This window comes from Elgaria multicarinata, chromosome 4, assembly GCF_023053635.1.
Source record: "Elgaria multicarinata webbii isolate HBS135686 ecotype San Diego chromosome 4, rElgMul1.1.pri, whole genome shotgun sequence".
Taxonomy (NCBI): Eukaryota; Metazoa; Chordata; class Lepidosauria; order Squamata; family Anguidae; genus Elgaria; species Elgaria multicarinata.
The window spans coordinates 1,636,822-1,657,589 of NC_086174.1; the positions used below are offsets into that span (position 1 = coordinate 1,636,822).

At 50.5% G+C, this 20,768-nt stretch overlaps 2 protein-coding genes across 2 annotated transcripts in view; both read left to right on the forward strand.

Moving 5' to 3' along the window:
• The window catches only part of CLU (clusterin), a 445,162-nt gene that overhangs the window by 313,149 nt on the left and 111,245 nt on the right, over positions 1-20,768 (forward strand). The window lies entirely within an intron of this gene.
• On the forward strand, positions 781-17,728 carry CCDC25 (coiled-coil domain containing 25). The gene is made up of 9 exons (XM_063123708.1): positions 781-890; positions 2,836-2,883; positions 3,402-3,441; positions 6,408-6,459; positions 7,853-7,928; positions 9,307-9,410; positions 12,505-12,707; positions 15,423-15,468; positions 17,615-17,728. Exons 1-9 carry the CDS (start codon positions 866-868, stop codon positions 17,642-17,644), a joined length of 624 nt encoding a protein of 207 aa, XP_062979778.1. The 5' UTR covers positions 781-865; the 3' UTR covers positions 17,645-17,728.

Here is a 20,768-nt window from a genome sequence, read left to right on the forward strand (position 1 = left end):
GTGGCGCCCCTCCTGTGGAATTCCCTGCCTCTGGAGGTCAGGCAGGCACCAACCTTGTACTCCTTCCGGTGCCTCCTGAAAACATCTTTATTCCAAGAAGCCTTTCTTTAACATGCAGCCTTGGATCTCTGTTTTTGCTTCTTTTAAATTTTGTTTTAACTGTTTTATTCTGTTTTTATTTTCATTTTATCTTGTACACCGCTCCGAAATTTTTCAATGGGGAGCGGTATATAAATAATCTAAATAAATAAATAAATAAATAATGAAATGGGAGCCCTTCTACCACTCTTGCCCCGCACAGGGAGGCATGCAACCGGAAGTGTGTGACTGCAGGGAGACATAGAGTTTGAGCTTTCGCGTCTAGCAGGAACCATAGAGCTAGGAAATAGAATAGCACGCAGGCTTTAGCTTCCATCGTACTGACGACGCTTCTGTTATGGGCGCCTCTCTATCCTCTGCCTCTCTATGTTGCTAATTATGACTATTAATTTGATTTTCATCACCCTTCTAAGGAGCGGGGGGGGGGCGCCGTACATAGTTCTTCCTCACAACAATCCTGTGAGGTAGGTTAGGCTAAAAGGCCGGCCCGAGTGAGAGTCCTGGCTGGGAGGACTTGAATCCAGGTCTCCTTGGTTTAACCCAACCGCTCAGTCTCTCGCTTTCCGTACACTCTGGGAAGGCCGAAGTGCGTGGGCGCCTCTATAAGTTTTTCTTATCTCTAGGGGCAAGGCGCCTTGGGTGCGTCACTTCCGGGCATTGGAGCGTGGAGCGCTCTCTCGAACCGGAAGTCGCTGGCCGCCCGTGAGTGTCTCTGGCTTTCGTCCCCCTGACGGACGCGAAGGAGACCCCCCCGCGGCCCGTTGCCATGGTGTTCTACTTCACGTCCAACGGTAAGGACCGGAGGGGGGGGGCGTAGGCCACGCCCACAGCGCCCCTCGCCCCCCCCTCTTTCGGGCTGCTTATTGAACCCTCCTTGGTACCGTATGAGCGAGAAGAAGGCGGCAGGTCCCTGCCCCGAGGAGCTTGCGATGGGAGAGCGAGCGAGGGAGGACCGCTGGCAGGATCTGCACTCAGCCCACTCGCAGGCCTTTCCTTGGGCTTCTGCAGAGGGAATGGGGCAGCCTGGCCCAACCTGGCGCCCTCCAGGCACGGCCATTGTGCAGGCTGGGAATGATGGGCGTTGTAGTCCCGCACATTTGGAGGCCCCTGGCTGGGCACGGGATGTGGATGTTTCGGAAGCAGGCTAAAACTTGTTCATTCCAGCAGGCCTCTGGAGAGTAATTTGGTCCTCCATCTAAGTTAATGACTTATAATTTTGTTGTGTATTTTAAACCTTTTTTTTTAAGCATTTCTTTTCCTAGGTTTTAAAATGTATGTTTTAAACTTTGTAAGACCGCCTTGAGGCCCAGTATTGGGCAAAAGGCGGGATACAAATAATAATAATAATAATAATAATAATAATGCATATGGATTTTGTTCATGTTTGTTTTGCTTCCTGAGTTCTGCCGGAAAGGTACTACAGAGATATCTCAAATAAATGCAGCTTCATTTAGCTTTTCATTGGAATGTGAAACAACATTGCTGGATCCCAGGCAGAAATCCTCCCTCAACTGTCACCACCACCAGCAGCCATTCCAGCAGGCTGTACTGAGGGAGATGAGCGTGGGAGGCAGGGCCCCCGTTCCACCAGCCCTGTGCAAAAGACTACCTGATTTCCCCCCCTTTTGCATCCTGTCTTTTTACATTGTAAACCTGTGGGCAGGGACTGTCATTTTTTTAAAAAACAACAACACAGATTATATGAAAGCTGCTCTGGGAGCCATTTTGGCTGAGAAGCAGCATAAAAACACTTCAAGTAAATAAATACAGTGGTTGAAACATCGCCCAATTATGTGGCAAAAATTGCTGGCAAACCTATCCTCAAAAGTGTCATTTAATTGTGGTTCCTCTCACTCCCCTCTGCAAATTTCCCCCTGCCTCATACACGTGTGTGTGTGTGAGAGAGAGAGGGAGAGAAAGAAAGAGATCTATATGTGTTCATAATTGTTTTGGGGGTCTGGAAGTCAAAAAGTATGGTATAAACTGAATAAAATAAAATACAGGCACCTTCCCTTTTACTTGTCTCCTTCTGGCCCCCTTCTGCAGGAAGGCCTGTGTTCCTGGTCTTGCCAGGCGGCCATCTCCTCACCCTTACCTGCAGTATTTTGACAGTTTATTTCTTTTTATTGCATTTACATCCCTTCCTTTCTACAAGACAGTCAAAACAGTGTATATGGCGTTTCCCTTTTTCTCCTCAGAACAATCTTAAGAGGAAATGTTAAGCTTTGATATGAGGACTGGCCTGCCTAAAATCACCCTTGGCATCTTCAGTGTGATCATTTGAAGCCCATCTGAAAGTACCCATCTCCTAGAGTGCAGGACATGGAATAACGGGCTCAAGTTAAAGGAAGCCAGATTCCAGCTGGACATCAGGAAAAACTTCCTGACTGTTAGAGCAGTACGACAATGGAATCAGTGACCTAGGGAGGTTGTGGGCTCTCCCACATTCGAGGCCTTCAAGAGGCAGCTGGAGCGCCACCTGTCAGGGATGCTTTAGGGTGGATTCCTGCATTGAGCAGGGGGTTGGACTCGATGGCCTTGTAGGCCCCTTCCAACTCTGCTATTCTATCATTCTATGAATGTCAGAACCCTCTGAGCTAGAGCAAACCTTGCTTGGGTTCCAGTGGTCCTGCCCCCAGGAAAGGGCTGCAATAGATTAGTGGTATTTCAGCTCTTTCAGCAAGTACATCTGATATGAAATACTGGTTCATATTGTTTCCTTTCTCTCCCCCTCAGTTGTTCCTGCCGCTTACACAATTTATATGGGAAAAGATAAATATGAAAGTAAGTCTGTGGACGTGCCTGACAAGATGGGGTCAGTTTTATAGATTTTGTGTTTAAACCTGCTTTTGTTAAAATATTGAACTTGGAATAAGCTGTGCACCTTCTCTAAGAACACACTGGCTGTTGCTATTAGATAAGCCTTAGAGGTCCAGCTGGGCTACTTTCCAATTTTTTACTATTGGATTCATAGCATTTCTGATGTATCTGTCATTTAATGGAGCCAGAGAGTCAGACTGAAAACCCCCTTTAAGCAGAACAGTTGTAGAAACAAGAAGCATCTTTCCTAGGCAGGTGCCCAAATGTGTGTGCCCAGTGTTCACACCCAGGAGCAGCTCTGCACACAGTGAAAGAGATTGCCCACTTCAAGGGGGTGCCCTTGATAGTCATGTTAGCCAGTCGAAGAAAAAGAATATTATTATTGGGCAGTATAGAAATGTAATAAATAAATTAAAAAATGGACTCTTGAGAGGGGGCCGGAAATCCTCTCTGCTCACTAATAGCTTTGCTTTTTCTTGTAGATGAAGACCTAATAAAATATGGCTGGCCTGAAGATGTTTGGTAAGTACCGAAGGGAGCCTCTGTGTGTGTAGTGATGGTCCTTTGGCTGTGAAATGAATCCCTCCCCCCCAGCCCTAGTAATGCTGATGTACCTGGGGAGGTTGTGGGCTCTCCCACCCTAGAGGCCTTCAAGAGGCAGCTGGACAACCATCTGTCAGGGATGCTTTAGGGTGGATTCCTGCATTGAGCAGGGGGTTGGACTCGATGGCCTTGTAGGCCCCTTCCAACTCTGCTATTCCATGATTTTATAATTCTATGATTCTACTTGTTCAGCAAATACTACGCCATGCAAAACAGAAAAAAGAAAAAGCATCCTTTGTGCTGATAAAAACAACAACAACGTCAGAGGCCAGAATCTTGATTTCCTTGTTTTCTACATCAGGAAGGGTTTTTTTTAAAATTGTTGTTGATTTAAAAATGGAGGGGCATTCGCCCATTTGCCGTTGTCGTGTTCTGTTTCTTTTTCTAAAAAGCTCCCAATAATAACAGTTTTCCCAACTCCAGTTGCAGTTTTGTTGTCTTGCCAAATTATGTCTATTGTTGGAATATCCTTCCTTATATTTTCTCTTTAATCCAAGCTCAGCTGGTTTCATGTCTGCTCAGGGATGTGAGCTTTGAATCATTAGATTCCTGGCAGACAAATGGACTTTTTCCTTCACATGGAAAGTAGTGGCTGGGCTAGTCCAAAAGATGGAGGTTCCAAATGTTCAAATGTTGATGACTTTCCGTGGTACCTCAGTGGATTCATCAATAGATCCATCTACACCAGCCTTCCTCAACCTGGGGCGCTCCAGATGTGTTGGACTGCATCTCCCAGAATGCCCCAGCCAGCTGGCTGGGGCATTCTGGGAGTTGTAGTCCAACACATCCGGAGCGCCCCAGGTTGAGGAAGGCTGATCTACACTAAACAAACAACCTTGGCCAGAGCTATTCTGTTTAACACTTCTTTTCTGAATGAAACACCCTGCTTGAATCAATGAGACTCCTTTGTATTACCTGTTTTTGATTTATTTAAAATATTACATTCCGTCTCTAAATCACACGCAAGGCAGCAAACAATACAAAACTGTTTTTAATCTTCTTTCTTTTTTTACTGTTCACCACTCCAGATTCTTTTGTAGACATGGAGCGGTGTATAAATATTGTAAACAAATAAATAATAAATTAATAAAACCACAATGAAATGACAACAATTAAAAAGGGCAGGAGCTGGTGATGGAGTAAAAAGCAAAACCAGCAGCAGCATTAAGTCACATTATAGACTGAGAGCAACGCTGTTACACCAGCCAGGAGTCCTTAAGTCTTATCTTTGAGCTTCGGTTTATTGGCATTTATTTATTTATTTATTACATTTTTATACCGCCCAATAGCTGAAGCTCCCTGGGTAGTTCACAAACATTAAAACCATAATAAAACAACCAACAGGTTAAAAACACAAATACAAAATACAGTATCAAAAGCACAACCAGGATAAAGCCACGCAGCAAAATTGATATAAGATTAAAATACAGAGTTAGAACAGTAAAGTTTAAATTTAAGTTAAAATTAAGTGTTAAAATACTGAGAGAATAAAAAGGTCTTCAGCTGGCAACGAAAAGAGTACAGTGTAGGTGCCAGGCGGACCTCTCTGGGGAGCTCATTCCACAACCAGGGTGCCACACCGGAGAAGGCCTTCCTCCTAGTAGCCACCTGCCTCACTTCCTTCGACAGGGGCTCATGGAGGAGGGCCCTTGTAGATGATCTTAAGGTCCGGGCAGGTACATATGGGACGAGGCGTTCCTTCAAATAACCTGACCCCAAACCAAATTCATCTCCTTTCTTCTCCTTTCTGATTCCAGACATCTGTTTTAATGAAGTGGTTTCAAGATCTCAGCCTTTGCTCTGGCAGGATGGGTTCCACGAGGACCAGGCTAAGAGCCACCAAGCCTGCATGTGCTTTCATTCCTTCCTGTAGACCCATTAAGGTTCTTTTCCTCAGTCCTAGAACAACAAAGAGCCTAGTGGCACTTTAAAGGCTAACAATATTCATTCCAGCCTCTGCTGTCTGGACGCGGTCCACTTCTAAGTGCTGCCTCTTTCAAGCCCCTGTGTAGAGTGAGTTGTGGATGAATCAGGACACGGAAGGCTAGATTACGGGCAATTGTATTTGTGCCAGTTAAATGAAACCTCCAACTTCGGAGGCAGGAAGCCTCTTGAGGACTGGTTGCTCTGGGGAGCATGCAGTAGTGAAAGACGATTTCCTCCTTGGCCTGCCTGTGGATTTTCCAGGGGCATCTGGTGGGCTACTGTTGGAAAGAAGTTTTTGGAGTGGATGAACCTTGTGTCTGATCCAGTCGGGTGACTCCACGTGCGCATGTATGTGTGTACGGAGAACATTTAAGGATTTATTTATTTATTGTCCCTGGTACATCCATGGCAACTGACATGGATTCATTGTTTTAGAACCCAAGTTATCAATTTCCCCCGCTGTATGTGTAGCTGAGCAACTGGACAGATCTCCCAGGTTTGTGGATAAGTCTTAGCCACTGGAAGATCCGGAAAATGTAAACATCTGTTGGATGTTGGTTCATGAATTGGTCTTATTCCTTGTGGGTGGGAATGACTAGCAGATGACCTTGTAAAGGTACGCTTAAACCCTGGTCTCATTAGTCGTGATGCTGTTTGCCTCAGGATCGCTAGAGGGAGCGCTGGGCCCTTATATCTGTGTTCTTACCCAAATGAAATATTTGCTGTTTCAGCAGCTGCTTCCTCCAGCCTTTCAATCTCCTCCTCTTCAGGCTATGTGAAGGTTTGCTCAGAGATGTGAGCACGATAAGCCATACAAAATTCCTTCCCCTACTATCAAAATACACATGCTTTAAAATGCTCACACCCAGGTGGCGGCCAGCATCTTAGGGCCGCGTGAATGGAAACGTTTCTTTGGGATTGAACCATCGCTTCAGTCAAATCTGTGCTGTGTTGTGTAGGTTTCATGTGGACAAGCTCTCTTCCGCGCACGTGTACCTCCGGCTACACAAGGTAACCGCCCAGCTCTGCTTCTTCTGTGCACCCCTTCACCGTGACACTATTCAGTTATGGGGTGGGGTGGGGTGGGGGCGGGCTGTCACTTTGGGGGCTCCAGCCGTCATGTGCTGCTGACATGCTGTGCAGAATACCACAAGGCAGTGCGCCAGCCGGGAGCCATTAGCAATGGAGAAGGGAAGGAAGGGCGGAGGCCTCTGGGCAGCCTCACCAGGCCTTATGTGGTCTTCGGGGGCTGCAAGCGGAAGTTTTAGAGGCTCCCTCGCCATATTTAGCGCGCAGGCAATTTGCAAACGCTAAAAATAAATGGAAGCGCAGGAACAGAAGGCTATGCCTTATACTGAGTCCATCTAGCCTGGTATTGTCAACACGGGCTGGCAGCAGCTCTCGGGGTTTGAGGCAGGAGTTCTTTCTGCCCTACCTGGAGATGCTGGAGGTCGAACCTGGGACCCGCTGCATGCAAAGCAGGGCGTCTGCCACTTGAAGGTGAGCCTTACAGCCACTTCAGAAAGGAGAACAAGAAAATGGGAAGATCCCCCATCCTCCATCCCCCAGGTAACATTGGATCATGTTCTAGCACAGCCTTCCTCAACCTGGGGCGCTCCAGATGTGTTGGACTACATCTCCCAGAATGCCCCAGCCAGGCTGGGGCATTCTGGGAGTTGTAGTCCAACACATCTGGAGCTCCCCAGGTTGAGGAAGGCTGTTCTAGCAGGAGAGGGCATGAATTCTAGGGTTTAAAGGGAAGCCGTACGCCGGCCTTGTTGTGTGGTTTCTTAGCTCTCTCTGTCTAGATGCCCTGTGGAGGTGCCTTTGAGCCCTGGAAGCTTACAGTTGGCCTAGTGTAGCAACTCCATGAGAGCGGGGAAATCTCAGGGTCAGCTCACTCCCACCTGGATCACAAAGTCAGTCAGTCCCATCGCCCCCCTCCTGCCCCCCCCCCCAGCACCAGTCATATGGGATGGAGGCAAGATATGGGATGGAGGCTGCTGTAATTTATTTGATTTATTTCTTGCATTTCTATACCGCCCAATCGCCGAAGCTCTCTGGGCGGTTCACAAAAGTTAAAACCATTCAAAGGCTTGATTAATGCAAAATTAACAAAAAGCCCTTTAATACATTAAAGTAATACGTTTACTATGGCGTGCGTTTTCATCAGCGGCCTCTGATAAAATGGATCCAGTCTGTGAAAGCATCTATGCCCTAGTGAATATGTCAGTATTTAAGGGACTGCAAGGCTGTTATTTTTGCTGTGACGGATGAATGCAACTATCCTCATGAAGGGGTTCAAGGCAGGGGCCCCAGAACTATGTTTGTTTGCCTTTCCCCAGCATGCTTTTTGCCCCATTCCGCCACACAGGATGCTCACATCCACTTTGGCTCATTTTAGGGGCAGACGATGGATGATATCCCGAAGGAGGTCTTGATAGATTGTGCACACCTTGTGAAGGCCAACAGCATCCAAGGTCAGGCTTTGCGTGAATTGCGTCCTCACAGCGACAAACTGCGTGGGTTCCGGGTGGGGGAAGGTAGGGAAGGCCTTTGAAGTTGAGAAATTTATTTATTTATTTATTTATTTTATTTTATTTCACTTATATACCGCCCCCATAGCCAGGGCTCTCTGGGCGGTTTACAGAGATTCTAAAATTAAGATAAAAACAAGTATACAAAATTTAAAATTCTAAAACACAGAACATACACACATAAAGCATTAAAAACCGTTAAAAAAAAACTAAACATGTGGGTGATTAAGATGTGCTGGCCATATGCCTGGGCAAAGAGGAAAGTCTTAACCTGGCGGCGGAAAGATAGCAGCATTGGAGCCAGGCGAGCCTCATCAGGGAGATCATTCCACAGTCTGGGGGCCACCACCGAAAAGGCCCTGTCCCTCATTGCCACACTCCGACCCTCTCTCGGCGTAGGCACCCGGAGGAGAACCTTAGATGTTGAACGTAGTGACCGGGTATATTCACGTCGAGAGAGGCGTTCCGCCAGGTATTGTGGTCCCAAGCCACGTAAGGCTTTGTAGGTCAAAACCGGCACCTTGAATTGGGCTCGGAAACATACAGGCAGCCAGTGCAAGCGGACCAGAGCAGGTGTTATATGGTTGAACCTTCTGGTTCCCGAAATCAATCTGGCCGCTGCATTTTGCACGAGCTGCAGCTTCCGAACCGTCTTCAAAGGCAGCCCCACGTAGAAATGCGAAGGAGGTCTTGGTGGCACCTGACTTAAGACACTGAGACGTCTTATAGAGGAGCTATTTGGGCAACCATGTCCGAGGCGACAGCACAGGGCCCTCTTTATCATCCTGTTTTTTTTGGGTTTATTTTTCTTCTGCCTCATCCTGAGCGTTAGGCGTGGCGACAAGGGAGAGAGGGCCTTTTCAGTGGTGGCCCCCCAATTATGGAATGATCTCCCCAATAAGGGTTGCCTGGCGCCAACATTGTTATCTTTTCAGCTCCAGGTCAAGACCTTTCTCTTCTCCCAGGCATTTAACAGCATTTAACAACATCTGCTAAGTTTGTTTTTAATGGACCCCAGAACTGCTGTTGTTTAAATGGATACTGTTGTTTTATACTGTTGTTTTTCTATTTTTGATGGTTTTAAATTTGGTATACTTTTTAACGTTCACTGTTTTTAACTTTTGTAAACCGCCCTTAGAGCCTTGCCTATGGGTCAGTATATAAATTTAATAAATAAATAAACAAAGAGGCTTGCAAAGCATGTCAGCAATGAAAGGGATGGAGGTGGGGGAAATAAAGTTGGTCCTCAGGATAAAACCCAGCGCCAGTGATATTAGCTAGACAAGCAGCCCTTGCTGAATGAAACGGCTCTCTTCTTTAGGCTGCAAAATGAACAACGTCAACGTGGTGTACACCTCGTGGGCCAACCTGAAGAAAACGGCAGACATGGACGTGGGGCAGATTGGTTTTCACCGGCAGAAGGACGTAAGTGTCTTCCTCCTCCTCCTCCTCCTCCCCTTCCCCCTCCCCATGGCCCTCTCTGCAGGGAGGCTGCAGCTGTGCCCTGCGTGGGAGGCCCCCGGGGGTGGCTGTGGAGATCTGTGTTAGCACTAGCAAGGAGTTCGTTACTCACCTCCCGTAGATAGAAGCGTTCTCACCCAGTGGATGACCTCGTTTGAGAAGCCGTAAGAGCTGACTGGGCAGCAGCCGTTTCCCCGTCGGTGGCAGCAGCTGGGTGGGCACAGGCGCCTTCCTTCATCCACCCTCGCTTTATGGCCTGGTCGCCCCCGGGGCTCTAGTATTCTGTTTTAGTGCCCGATGCTCACGGTTCCGACATTTAGAATCAATTCTGCCGATTAACGCAAAATCCCATCGGTGTACTTAGTTTGTGCTCTTCATCCTAATTGCTGCCCTTAGGTTAGGGAAGCAAGTGGTGCCTTTTTGTTAGAGGTTGGGGTAACAAAAGTAGAGGAAGGGCGGGCGGGTGAGGCTTAGGGCACAATCCTGTGCCTGTTTAGGCAGGGAAAAGCCCTACAGTTCTCTGCAGTCCCAGCTGTAAGACTCTCTTCAGGCCTAGGTTTGCTCCCTTAGGCACATAGGGGGGCTGGGGAGCAGTGGGGGCGGGCAGGTGGATGAAGGCCCACCTTGACCACCGCCTCTGGCCAGCCGTCACCACTGCTGCAACCCACCCCTTCTTTTCCAGGGGGCCGGCACTGGGTTCCTGGGGAGGCTCAGGGGACTGCAGGCTCTGGGTCATCCACCTTAGCTCGGCAGAAGAGCGCTCGTTTTGCACGGACGAGGTCCCTGGGTCAGTTTCTGTCCTCCCCAGCTGGGCAGCTCAAAGAACAGACCCACAGAAATGGGGTGGGAAAGCTCCCTTGCCGGAGATCTCAGGCTGGGCTAGAAGGGCCGGCGGTTTGGCTCAGCAGGAGGCTGCTTCCAAGCTTTGTAGCTCCCCAGTCTTCAGAATTTTTATTTCATAGAATCATGGAATAGCAGAGTTGGAAGGGGCCTCTAAGGCCATTGAGTCCAACCCCCTGCTCAATGCAGGAATCCACCCTAAGGCATCCCTGACAGAGGGTTGTCCAGCTGCCTCTTTAAGTTCACGAGGATTAGAAACATGCTAGCTGTCTTACATTTTGGAAAGATAAATTTATTTATTTATTTATTTATTACATTTTTATACCGCCCAATAGCCGAAGCTCTCTGGGCTGTTCACAAAAATTAAAACCATAATAAAACAACCAACAGGTTAAAAGCACAAATATAAAATACAGTCTGAAAAGCACAACCAGGATAAAAACCACATAGCAAAATTGATATAAGATTAAAATACAGAGTTAAAACAGTAAAATTTAAATTTAAGTTAAAATTAAGTGTTAAAATACTGAGAGAATAAAGAGGTCTTCAGCTGGCGACAAAAGGAGTACAGTGTAGGCGCCAGGCGGACCTCTCTGGGGAGCTCGTTCCACAACTGGGGTGCCACAGCGGAGAAAGCCCTCCTTCTAGTAGCCACCTAGCATTCAAAGGGATTTGAAAGAAGCCAGGAGCAACCCTGATAGGAAGTGATAGGAATGGGGCTGAGGGGCTTTTAGCTGGGAGCGAGGATGAGACCCACAGGGTTAGCTCTGCTTCTCAGAGCAGTACGACAATGGAATCAGTTACCTAGGGAGGTTGTGGGCTCTCCCACCCTAGAGGCCTTCAAGAGGCAGCTGGACAACCCTCTGTCAGGGATGCTTTAGGGTGGATTCCTGCACTGAGCAGGGGGTTGGACTCGATGGCCTTGTGGGCCCCTTCCAGCTCTGCTATTCCATGATTCTATGATCCTTCAAGGTCATGTAAATTGCAGAGGTGCTTTTTCGGCTTAAAAATGTCAAGTGGATCCGTCACTTTTTGAGGCGTTCCATTTCTCTCCCCTCCGTAGGTGTGACTTCACCACAGGGTCATTCAGGCTGGAGTCCGAGGGCTGAGGGAGGGAAGGGTCCAATTACCAATGTGGGTGGTGGTGGTGGGGGCTGCATCATCAGCCTCCTGGAGGCGTATTGTGGCTGTTCAGCGGACGGCCCTGCATTACCCTGGGCAGGTGATGTCGCCTCTTGAGCCTGGCAAAAGGAAAGAGGAAGCCTTTCCAGTGACAATCAGATACCGGAGGTGGGTGCCAAACAGCCGTTCCGCCTGTGCCCGGAGCCCCAGGCATGGGCTGGAATGGCCGTGCTACCACTTGGGTGACTTTTGCCTCGTTCTGTTCTGCTAAAGGGTAGCAGGCAGCATGGAGCAAGTGAGGCTACAGGGCAGGCGAGTAAGCGGCCACTTCCTGGTCACCTGTGGCGAGCTGGACTCTCCTCCAGATGAAACAGGCCCAGGTGGATAAGTGGGCTAGTAAAGGATAGTTCCAGAGCGTTGAAGGTTTGGCACAAATGAGATTTGAAGGTGAGTGAACGTGGGGAGCTGGAAAGAGGACCCAACCTGACAGAGGCATGGCTGATCCCAGGCAAGAGGGGAAATGCAGTTGGGTGGAGGTCTTCGAAGATGAGAAGCAGGAGGAGCATGCAGTGGATGTGGAGAACATGAGGGAAGCACAAAGGAGAAAAAGATCAAAGTGGTGGAGAGAGAGAGAGAGAGAGAGAGAGAGAGAGAGAGAGAGAGAGAGAGAGTTTCTGAATATGTTGAAGGTGAGGGCTATAGCAGACGGCTGGAGGGAAGGCCAGGACTTGCCTTTCCTGGATGTTGGACTCTGAGGTGTTGGCGTTGTACATGGGGGTCCCCCTGGCCTTGGTCTAGCCCTGCTCTTGCTTGGGGGATCCTTTGGACTCTCGGACCGGACCTAGGTCGTTGCCTCCTTGAGAGGTGCCGCCCAGGACCCTCGCAACATCGCACCTCTTGGGTGACCCGCTCGCCTCTGTTGGTATCCTTGCAAATATTGCCTCTCCAAGCCAAGTGACCACTGGGGGCGTCCTGCTTCTGCCGCTGGCGCTGCCCCAGGTCAGACCTGCGCCTCGTTTGAAGCAGTCGGGGTGTGTGCGCGTTCCTTCCTTCAGCTACATTTATGATAAGGATCACAGTTCTTTCCTGCCCCAAGGTCAAGATATTGACGGTGGAGAAGAAAGTGAATGAGATCTTGAACCGGCTGGAGAAGACCAAAGTGGAGCGATTCCCAGACCTGGAGGCGGAGAAGGAAGGCCGCGACCGGGAAGAGAGGAACGAGAAGAAGGCCCAGATCCAAGAGATGAAGCGGAAAGAGAAAGAGGAGGTGAAGAAGAAGAAAGAGATGGAGGAGCTGAGGTGAGCGGGGCGGAGGGGGGGTGGCGGGGGGCTGCCCACTAGATGTTGACTGAGTGGCTGCAGGGAACGGCCTCTGGGCTCAGTTCTCAAACAGGTGAGGGCTGATTTTTAAAAGCAGCAAACCAAGGGAGCTGGGCTGGTTGCTTGAGCGGCGGGCTTGAGCGGCAGGCTCCTGTTTGTTTTCCCCTCCCATGCTGCTGGCTTTACACATGACCACAAATAGAGCTTTTTTTTTAATAACGGTGGTGTTATGTTATGCCAGGAGCCTGATGACTCTTCAGGCCAACGGGGGTCATTGACGGGGATCATAGAATCATAGAACAGCAGAGTTGGAAGGGGCCTACAAGGCCATCGAGTCCAACCCCCTGCTCAATGCAGGAATCCACCCTAAAGCATCCCTGACAGATGGTTGTCCAGCTGCCTCTTGAAGGCCTCTAAGGTGGGAGAGCCCACAACCTCCCTAGGCAACTGGTTCCATTGTCGTACTGCTCTATTATTTATTTATCATATTTATACCCAGCTCCTCAGCCAAAAAAGGCTCTCGGAGCGGCTTACACTAAGCAAAAAAGACAATCCCTGCCCTCAGGCTCACAGTCTAATAAAGACATGACACACAAGGAAAAGGAGTCCAGGAGGGAAGAGGGAGAAACAGTCAGGAAGTTTTTCCTGATGTCCAGCTGGAATCTGGGTTCCTTTAACTTGAGCCCGTTATTCCGTGTCCTGCACTCTGGGAGGATCGAGAAGAGATCCTGGCCCTCCTCTGTGTGACAACCTTTTCAGTCTTTGAAGAGTGCTCTCATGTCTCCCCTCCATCTTCTCTTCTCCAGGCTCAACAGGCCCAGTTCTTTCAGTCTCTCTTCACAGGGCTTTGTTTCCAGACCCCTGATCCTCCTGGTTGCCCTCCTCTGAAGAGAGGTTGCCCTCTCTCTTTGCCTTGTGACGTAGGCAGGCGAGCAGCTTTCCCGGGCTGGGGAGCCCCCCTGGCCTGGCCCCAGCGGTTTAGAGCAGCCTGGCCTGTCTTGCCCTCCCCGCCCACCGTCTGCCTGCCTTTTGTGGCCAGGCTTGCCTTTTGGCAGAATGGCACTGGCCAAGGGTGAATGCCTCCTGCTGACCAGGCTGCAACCCTGGTGGCTCTTGGCCGGCTCAGAGTGCCCACGGCCCTGGGCTGTTGGTCTGTGGTTTCACTTAATGAGTGCTGAAACAGGACTGAGAAACGCCCCCATGTTTGTCAGGAAATTGGTATTTCGGGGTGGGGGGGAGCATTGGCCAGGGTCTGCTTGTGCTGGGTGGGGGTGGGGGTGGCTGTTCCCCTCTTTTTCCCCCAGCAGCCCTTCATGCTCCATTTGGTGCTGTTCTGCAGCTCTCCTAGCCTTGGTGCTGCCAGCATGGGCAAACCCCAAAAAAACCCCACGGGCCTGCGGGGCACTCTTTTGGATGCCAGCCCTTGGCTGGGGGCTTTCTGAACTCCACACGGAACCCTCAGAGGGCCAGAGACCTTCCGTCTCCCTCCCATTTGCCAGCTGGGCTTTCTCTGATGGGCCAAGAGAGCGAGCAACTGCTTTCTTGACTGCTTCCATTGCTGGTGATTTTGGTTTAGGGCCATGCAGCTAGTCATAGAATCATAGAATAGCAGAGTCGGAAGGGGCCCACAAGGGTCCAACCCCCTGCTCAATGCAGGAATCCGCACTAAAGCATCCCTGACAGAGGGTTCTCCAGCTGCCTCTTGAAGGCCTCGAGTGTGGGAGAGCCCACAACCTCCCTAGGTCACTGGTTCCATTGTCGTACTGCTCTAACAGTCAGGAAGTTTTTCCTGATGTCCAGCTGGAATCTGGCTTCCTGTCACTTGAGCCCGTTATTCCGTGTCCTGCACTCTGGGAGGATCGAGAAGAGATCCTGGCCCTCCTCTGTGTGACAACCTTTCAAGTATTTGGAGAGTGCTCTCATGTCTCCCCTCCATCTTCTCTTCTCCAGGCTAAACAGGCCCAGTTCTTTCAGTCTCTCTTCATAGGGCTTTGTTTCCAGACCCCTGATCATCCTGGTTGCCCTCTCTGAACACGCTCCAGCTTGTCTGCGTCCTTCTTGAATTGTGGAGCCCAGAACTGGACGCAATACTCTAGATGAGGCCTAACCAGGGCCGAATAGAGAGGAACCAGGACCTCACGTGATTTGGAAGCTATACTTTTATTAATGCAGCCCAAAACAGCATTTGCCTTTCTTGAAGCCATATCTCACTGTTGGCTCAGTCTTCCTTAGACGTTCTCTTTTTCCTCCTGGGGGAGAAAAATGAAACCATCCTGCCTACCGGAGCTTGGGGCAGCCCTTGCAGTTTCGGAGTGGCTGAGAAGTGGTTTTCTCGGTCTTTAGTAGCCACGTCACGCTTCTCAGTGCCAGGCGTGGCTTTGAGCTGAGTGTGGTTTTTCCACTTGGCCAACCATTCCCTGCTCATCTAATACATTTCATTCAGGAATGTCCCAAGAAGAGCCCTGATGCTGGATCAGACCGAGGGTCCATCTCGTCTAGCGTTCTGTTCACACAGTGGCCAAGCAGCTGCCGAGGGGAAACCCACGGTTAGGACATGAGTGCAACAGCACCCTCCCACCCATGTTCCCCAGCAACTGGTGTACATAGGCACGCTGGTTCTGCTCAGGACTAGTAGCCACTGGTCGTCTTTTTCTCCAGGAATTTGTCTCATCACCTTTTCCTTTTCTTTTGCAGAAATTACTCTTCCTTAATGAAGGCAGAGAACATGTCCTCCAATCAGGTATGTCCTGGATGCTCCTGTGGGCAGCTGCTCTCTCAAAGGAACAGCGGAGAGTGGGGGGGGGGCGCAGGGGGCAGGCAGGGGTCCTCCCTCTGGTCCCACTACTGATCTTAGGATTTGCTGAAGGAAATCCCAGGCGATGAGACAGTGTGAATGGGCTGCTGCTTTACCTTCGCCAGATCCCCAGGTTCACATGGGGGGAAATCTGTGCCTTTAAGGTCTCCCTTTGCCGTCTGCCTTGGCAAGGGAACTGCCGGCACCTGGCTGCAGACTCTTTGCCAGGGGTGTGTGTGCGCAAATTATTATTATTATTTATTTATATAGCACCATCAATGTACATGGTGCTGTACAGATAACACAGTAAATAGCAGGACCCTGCCGCATAGGCTTACAATCTAATGCAAAGGGAGCCCCGTGGCAAACGTGGCCGTCCTCCACGAGTCCCTTTTTGTCTGTGATCATCGTTAGATGCTTTGGCAGCCAAGCTTGGCGAAAGAGATCAGCGTCAACGTAACATATAACCAGGGAAGCAGGAGACGAGGAGGGAGAATGGGACTGGACCGTGGCCGGCTTGTTCCTTTTCTTTTATTTGCAACCCAAAGCTGAGGAGAGTTGAATCCCCTTGATCCACTGGGCTGGAGAGAGCTTGGCCGGCCTTCAAGCCTGCCCGTTCCCCGTGAGCAGCTCCCTCCATCCCTCAGGGCTGCCCTTCCCCCCATGGTCCGCAGGCATGTGTGCGGAAGGAAGCCAGAGGGCAGGGGCAGCCCTGGTGTGCTGCACAACGCTGCTTGAAGACTTGGCCAGAGGGCGGTAGCAAGTGAGCCGGACACACGCCGGCAAGGAAGCTGCCTCTTTCCTCCTTCAGGATCACCGGCCAGCCAGGCCGAAGGGGAAATCCCTTCCCCGTTCCAAACGTGGTAGTAGAGCGACGCTGCAGCTCAGCGGATCCTTCTCTCCCGCTTCCTGACACGGTGGGAGCTGAGTCGGTACGGCAGCAAGCTCCGGGAGCATGCAAGCTTGCCCCACTGCCCCCTGGAGCCCAGGGAGGGGTGGCCAGCTGGCGACACTGGCGTGCTCAGCTGGCTGAATACCCGTCCAGGAGGCCGAGGAGTTCTTGACTGCTGCAGCCCAGGGTCCTGTCCCTCCTGGGGAGAAGCAGCTGCTCCCATGATCTACTCAAGAGGAGCGCTTCGCGACCCGTTAGCATTTCCCTGCCCCTAGCTGTGAGCCTGTTCCTCTTGCCTGAGATTCTGCTCACCCCAGGGGAGCTGGGAGTCAGCCCAGCACTCCTGCCTTTGCCCCACCTGAGTGAGTGAGGGGCCACATCCTTTTCTTTTTTGAGGACCAGGTGCCACCAGGAAAGAGGCTCAGGCTCACCTCCAGAGGGATGGCCCTTTGTGGGGCACCCCTCTTATTCAGGGGTTGAGGGATGACAGAGTGTGGCTTAGACATCCTCCTTCCTGGAGATGCCCAAGGCCGCGGGGATTTATTTATTTATTTATTTATTTATTACATTTCTATACCGCCCAATAGCTGGAGCTCTCTGGGCAATTCACAAAAATTAAAAACATTCAAAGTATAAAACAACAGTATAAAACCATAATATAAAATACAATATAAAAGCTCAACCAGATAAAAACAGCAGCAATGCAAAATTACCAATTGAAAACACCGAGTTAAAATTTATTTATAGACTGTTAAAATGCTGGGAGAATAAAAAGGTCTTCTTCACCTGGCGTCTAAAAGCATGTAATGTAGGTGCCAAGCAAACCTCCTTAGGGAGCTCATTCCACAGCCGGGGTGCCACAGCAGAGAAGGCCCTGCTCCTCCTGGTAGCCCCCTGCCTCACTTCCTTTGGCAGGGGCTCACGGAGAAGGACCCCTGAGGATGACCTTAGGCTCTGGGCAGGTACATATGGGAGGAGGCGTTCCTTCAGATAGCCTGGCCCCAAGCTGTTTAGGGCTTTAAATGTTAATACCAGCACTTTGAATCGGGCCCGGACCTGGACTGGCAGCCAATGAAGCTTAGGATCACTCAGACCCAGAGCAAAAGAGCAAAGTTCTGCGATTAGGAGCCCAACGCCCTGTAAGATCCGGCAGTCCTTAAAACATCCCCGGGAAAACCCTGTTGTGTCTTTCCTCTGCAGGACGGCAACGACTCGGACGATTTCATGTAAGCGAAGGCGCCCTCCTTTCGGGAGACGAAGGTGGAACTTGACATCTGAGCGCTTTGCTGTTGATGCCAAAAATGAGCACATGAACTTGGGAGTCTCTGTACTTGTTTCATTGTGGGCAGCGAGCGCCTGGGAGCAGGAGGAGGAGCAGGAGGAGGAGGGGGCGGGCGGGCGGGCTGCTCTTCTTCCTGGACAGAGCAGTCCTGCAGCGGTTTCTCAGGCAGCCGGTTCCGACTCCATGGATGCTTTTCCAGGAGGCGTCGGGGAGGAGGACGCTTCGGAAAGCCCTTATGCCAGAGAAGAGCAAGTTCTGCCTGAAGCCTCCCTCTGGGGCAGACCTTCTTGGAAGGCTTTGCAGTTTGAGCCAGAGTCACTGACCCGAGGATGTTCGTATCTGGTAGTGTTTGGGGTTGAGTTTGGGGTGGGGTTTTTTTTTGGTAATTGAGTGCACCTGTGTTGAGCGTTTGGTTCTCTCTCTTAAACTCCGTCAGGATTTGCGCTTTGTGCAGCTGCGTTTCCACGCTGTAAAAATACTTGCCCGGAACCCGAGAGCATCGCTCGCTTAGCAAGGCATGTAGCCGGTGGGTCTTTCCCTTCACCTCCGGTGTCCTGCAGAACCCGGCGTTGCTCTTGAAATAAAGAAATGTGCGCTTGGACCTCGGCTGCTTCCAGGCTGTCGTTCTCTGCGGTCTCTGTGCAGCCCTGCGTGTGGGTTGCGTCCCTGCGCAAGAGCAACAGTGGGAACTCTCTAGAGCAGTGGTTCCCAAACTTTTTCAGGTCACCGCCCCCTTGGTTCCACAAACTCATGCCCAGCGCCCCCTACACTACACTATAAAAATCATTATTCAGAATAGCGGTTTTCAATGACCCACTAAGGAAGATAATAACAATAAAATTCAAAACAGTAACAATCAATTGAATATTTATTCAAAATCCAAAGCACCCACCGCAGGCTTGCCGAGGGAGGGAGGGAAAAGAGAGCGAACGCCTCTGTTTTGCAGCCGGCGTGGCGTGGCACACCAAGCAGGGTATGTCTCTTCATTATTTATTTATTAATTACATTTCTATACTGCCCAATAGCCGGAGCTCATTAGCGTTTTGGTGCTTTTGAAACATTTCAATTCACCGTTAAAAGGACTCTTCTTAAACAGTATTAATACATGTGTGGATTCTTCCCCTATATGGCTTGGGACCAAACTACCTTCTCCCATAAAAATGTCCCTGGGTTTTAGGACCTTCTGGAGAGGCGCTTCTCCGAAAAGACCACCTCAAGCGCCCCCCTGCCGCCCCCTTGCCTCTTAACGCCCCCCTATGCAATCCCACCGCCCACTTTGGGAACCACTGCTCTAGAGCTCTGGCCAGGGAGCTGGCAGGTTGCTTCTCCACTCGAGGGGGCATCCCTGCCTCTCTGCGCGTGCCTAAAAGGGCAGGGGAGCACCGTCCAGCTCAGAGCTCCTCCGACCGCCACTATGGCAGCTGCTTAGCGAATGTTCTCTGGGGACGGTCCTTCCATGGCGAGCTTTCGCATTTTCTAAGTGGCAAGAGGGTTCTTTCTCGGTGTGGGTTCTTTTCCGAGGAGGGCATGTTCCCTGTTCTTCCTATTCGACCCGACCCTTCCTCTTGACTCAGCTTTCCTGTCAGCCAGTGGCACAGCGGGGTGTCTTTTACGAAGCGCAGGGATTCCTCAGCAGAGGCAGGCATGGAAGCTGCCTGAGAGTTGCCCTGGTGGGGAAGAGCATAACCCGGACACTGGCTGCCCTGCTGATTTGCTTCTTTCAAACGTCTCTGGGGGAAGAGGGGGACGTGCCAGCAGCCACTATCTGTGACTCTCCCTGTGGAACCTTGGGGAAAGCGCTCTGTTTGCTGCCCGTTCTTCCCGCGATGCCCGTGAGCGCAGGGCTGGCCGTGACCTCGCTGATGGGCCCCGTTCTCACCCGCTGCTTCCAAGTCCTAGAATGGAGCAGGCAAAGGAACCCTGGAAGCCCGCCCTGCTCCTTCACAGGCAGCTGATCCTCACCGGCAAGCTCCACAGAAGAAGGAGCGCCGTACGGAGCCCAGGAGGACGTCGGCCTTGTGCCTTCAGACCAAGCCTCAGGGTCGAGTCAGAGAGAGAGGCCGAAGGCATGGCAGGCCGTGCGAACAATAAAAGCAATAAAATAATCTGTGAGAGGCATAATAGAGCAGGCACTTGGAAAACAACACTGTTTGTGTTGCCAGCACTGTTTTGTAATAAATTACCAAGAAGAAAAAGTGTAGTTCATCCACGCACACAAACACACACGCACGCACCACTTTTGACTCTTCTTCTTACTCAGCCGCTTGAATATGTTGGAATAATTTGAATAACCAACATTCACTCGTCCATCTTCCTTACCAAATACAGGCAGCTGTTTTCCTTCCACATTTCTATGCAAGATTTGGTACTGTAGGGTCACCTCCAACAGTGTCTGTCCACCAGCAGAACAGAGGCCAAGGAGGATTTGAATGCCCCCTCCTCACCCCAGTTCCCTGCATAATCCCTAGATCTGTTCTGGAAGGTTGAGAGACCCTCCAGCGCAGATTTGGGGGACCACAGGGTCCCATGTAGGGTCAACAGGAAGGTTCGTGCCTCAGTGTAGCATCCAGAAGTTCAGTGGGGAAACCTGCGGGCTTTCCATAAACCTCTCAAGGAGCTGCTTGGAAGCCAGGCTGAAGCGATTGTGGTTGTAACTCCAGAGGACACCTTTCGTCCTTGGGATTTGAGTTGTAGCATCGCCTCAGGATGCCTGGCTGGGTGCTTCTCTTTCAGAGAATGAGATGGAGGACACCCACCTCCTCTTTGTCCCCTGTGGGAACATTCACATTTTGGAATCACAGAATAGCAGAGTTGGAAGGGGCCTACAAGGCCATCAAGTCCAACCCCCTGCTAAGTGCAGGAATCCACCCTAAAACATCCCTGACAGATGGTTGTCCAGCTGCCTCTTGAAGGCCTCTAGTGTGGGAGAGCCCTCGGCCTCCCTTGGCCATGGGTTCCATTGTCGTACTGCTCTAACAGTCAGGAAGTTTTTCCTGAATCTGGAAAACCGGAATCTGGCTTCCTTTAACTTGAGCCAGTTATTCCGTGTCCTGCACTCTGGGAGGATCAAGA

Coding starts and splice junctions, on each gene's coding strand:
- CCDC25 (XM_063123708.1), top strand. CDS start 866: ATGGTGTTCTACTTCACGTCCAACG. Junction 2,884..3,401: donor GGGAAAAGATAAATATGAAA/GTAAGTCTGTGG, acceptor TTTTTCTTGTAG/ATGAAGACCTAATAAAATAT. Junction 6,460..7,852: donor TGTACCTCCGGCTACACAAG/GTAACCGCCCAG, acceptor GGCTCATTTTAG/GGGCAGACGATGGATGATAT.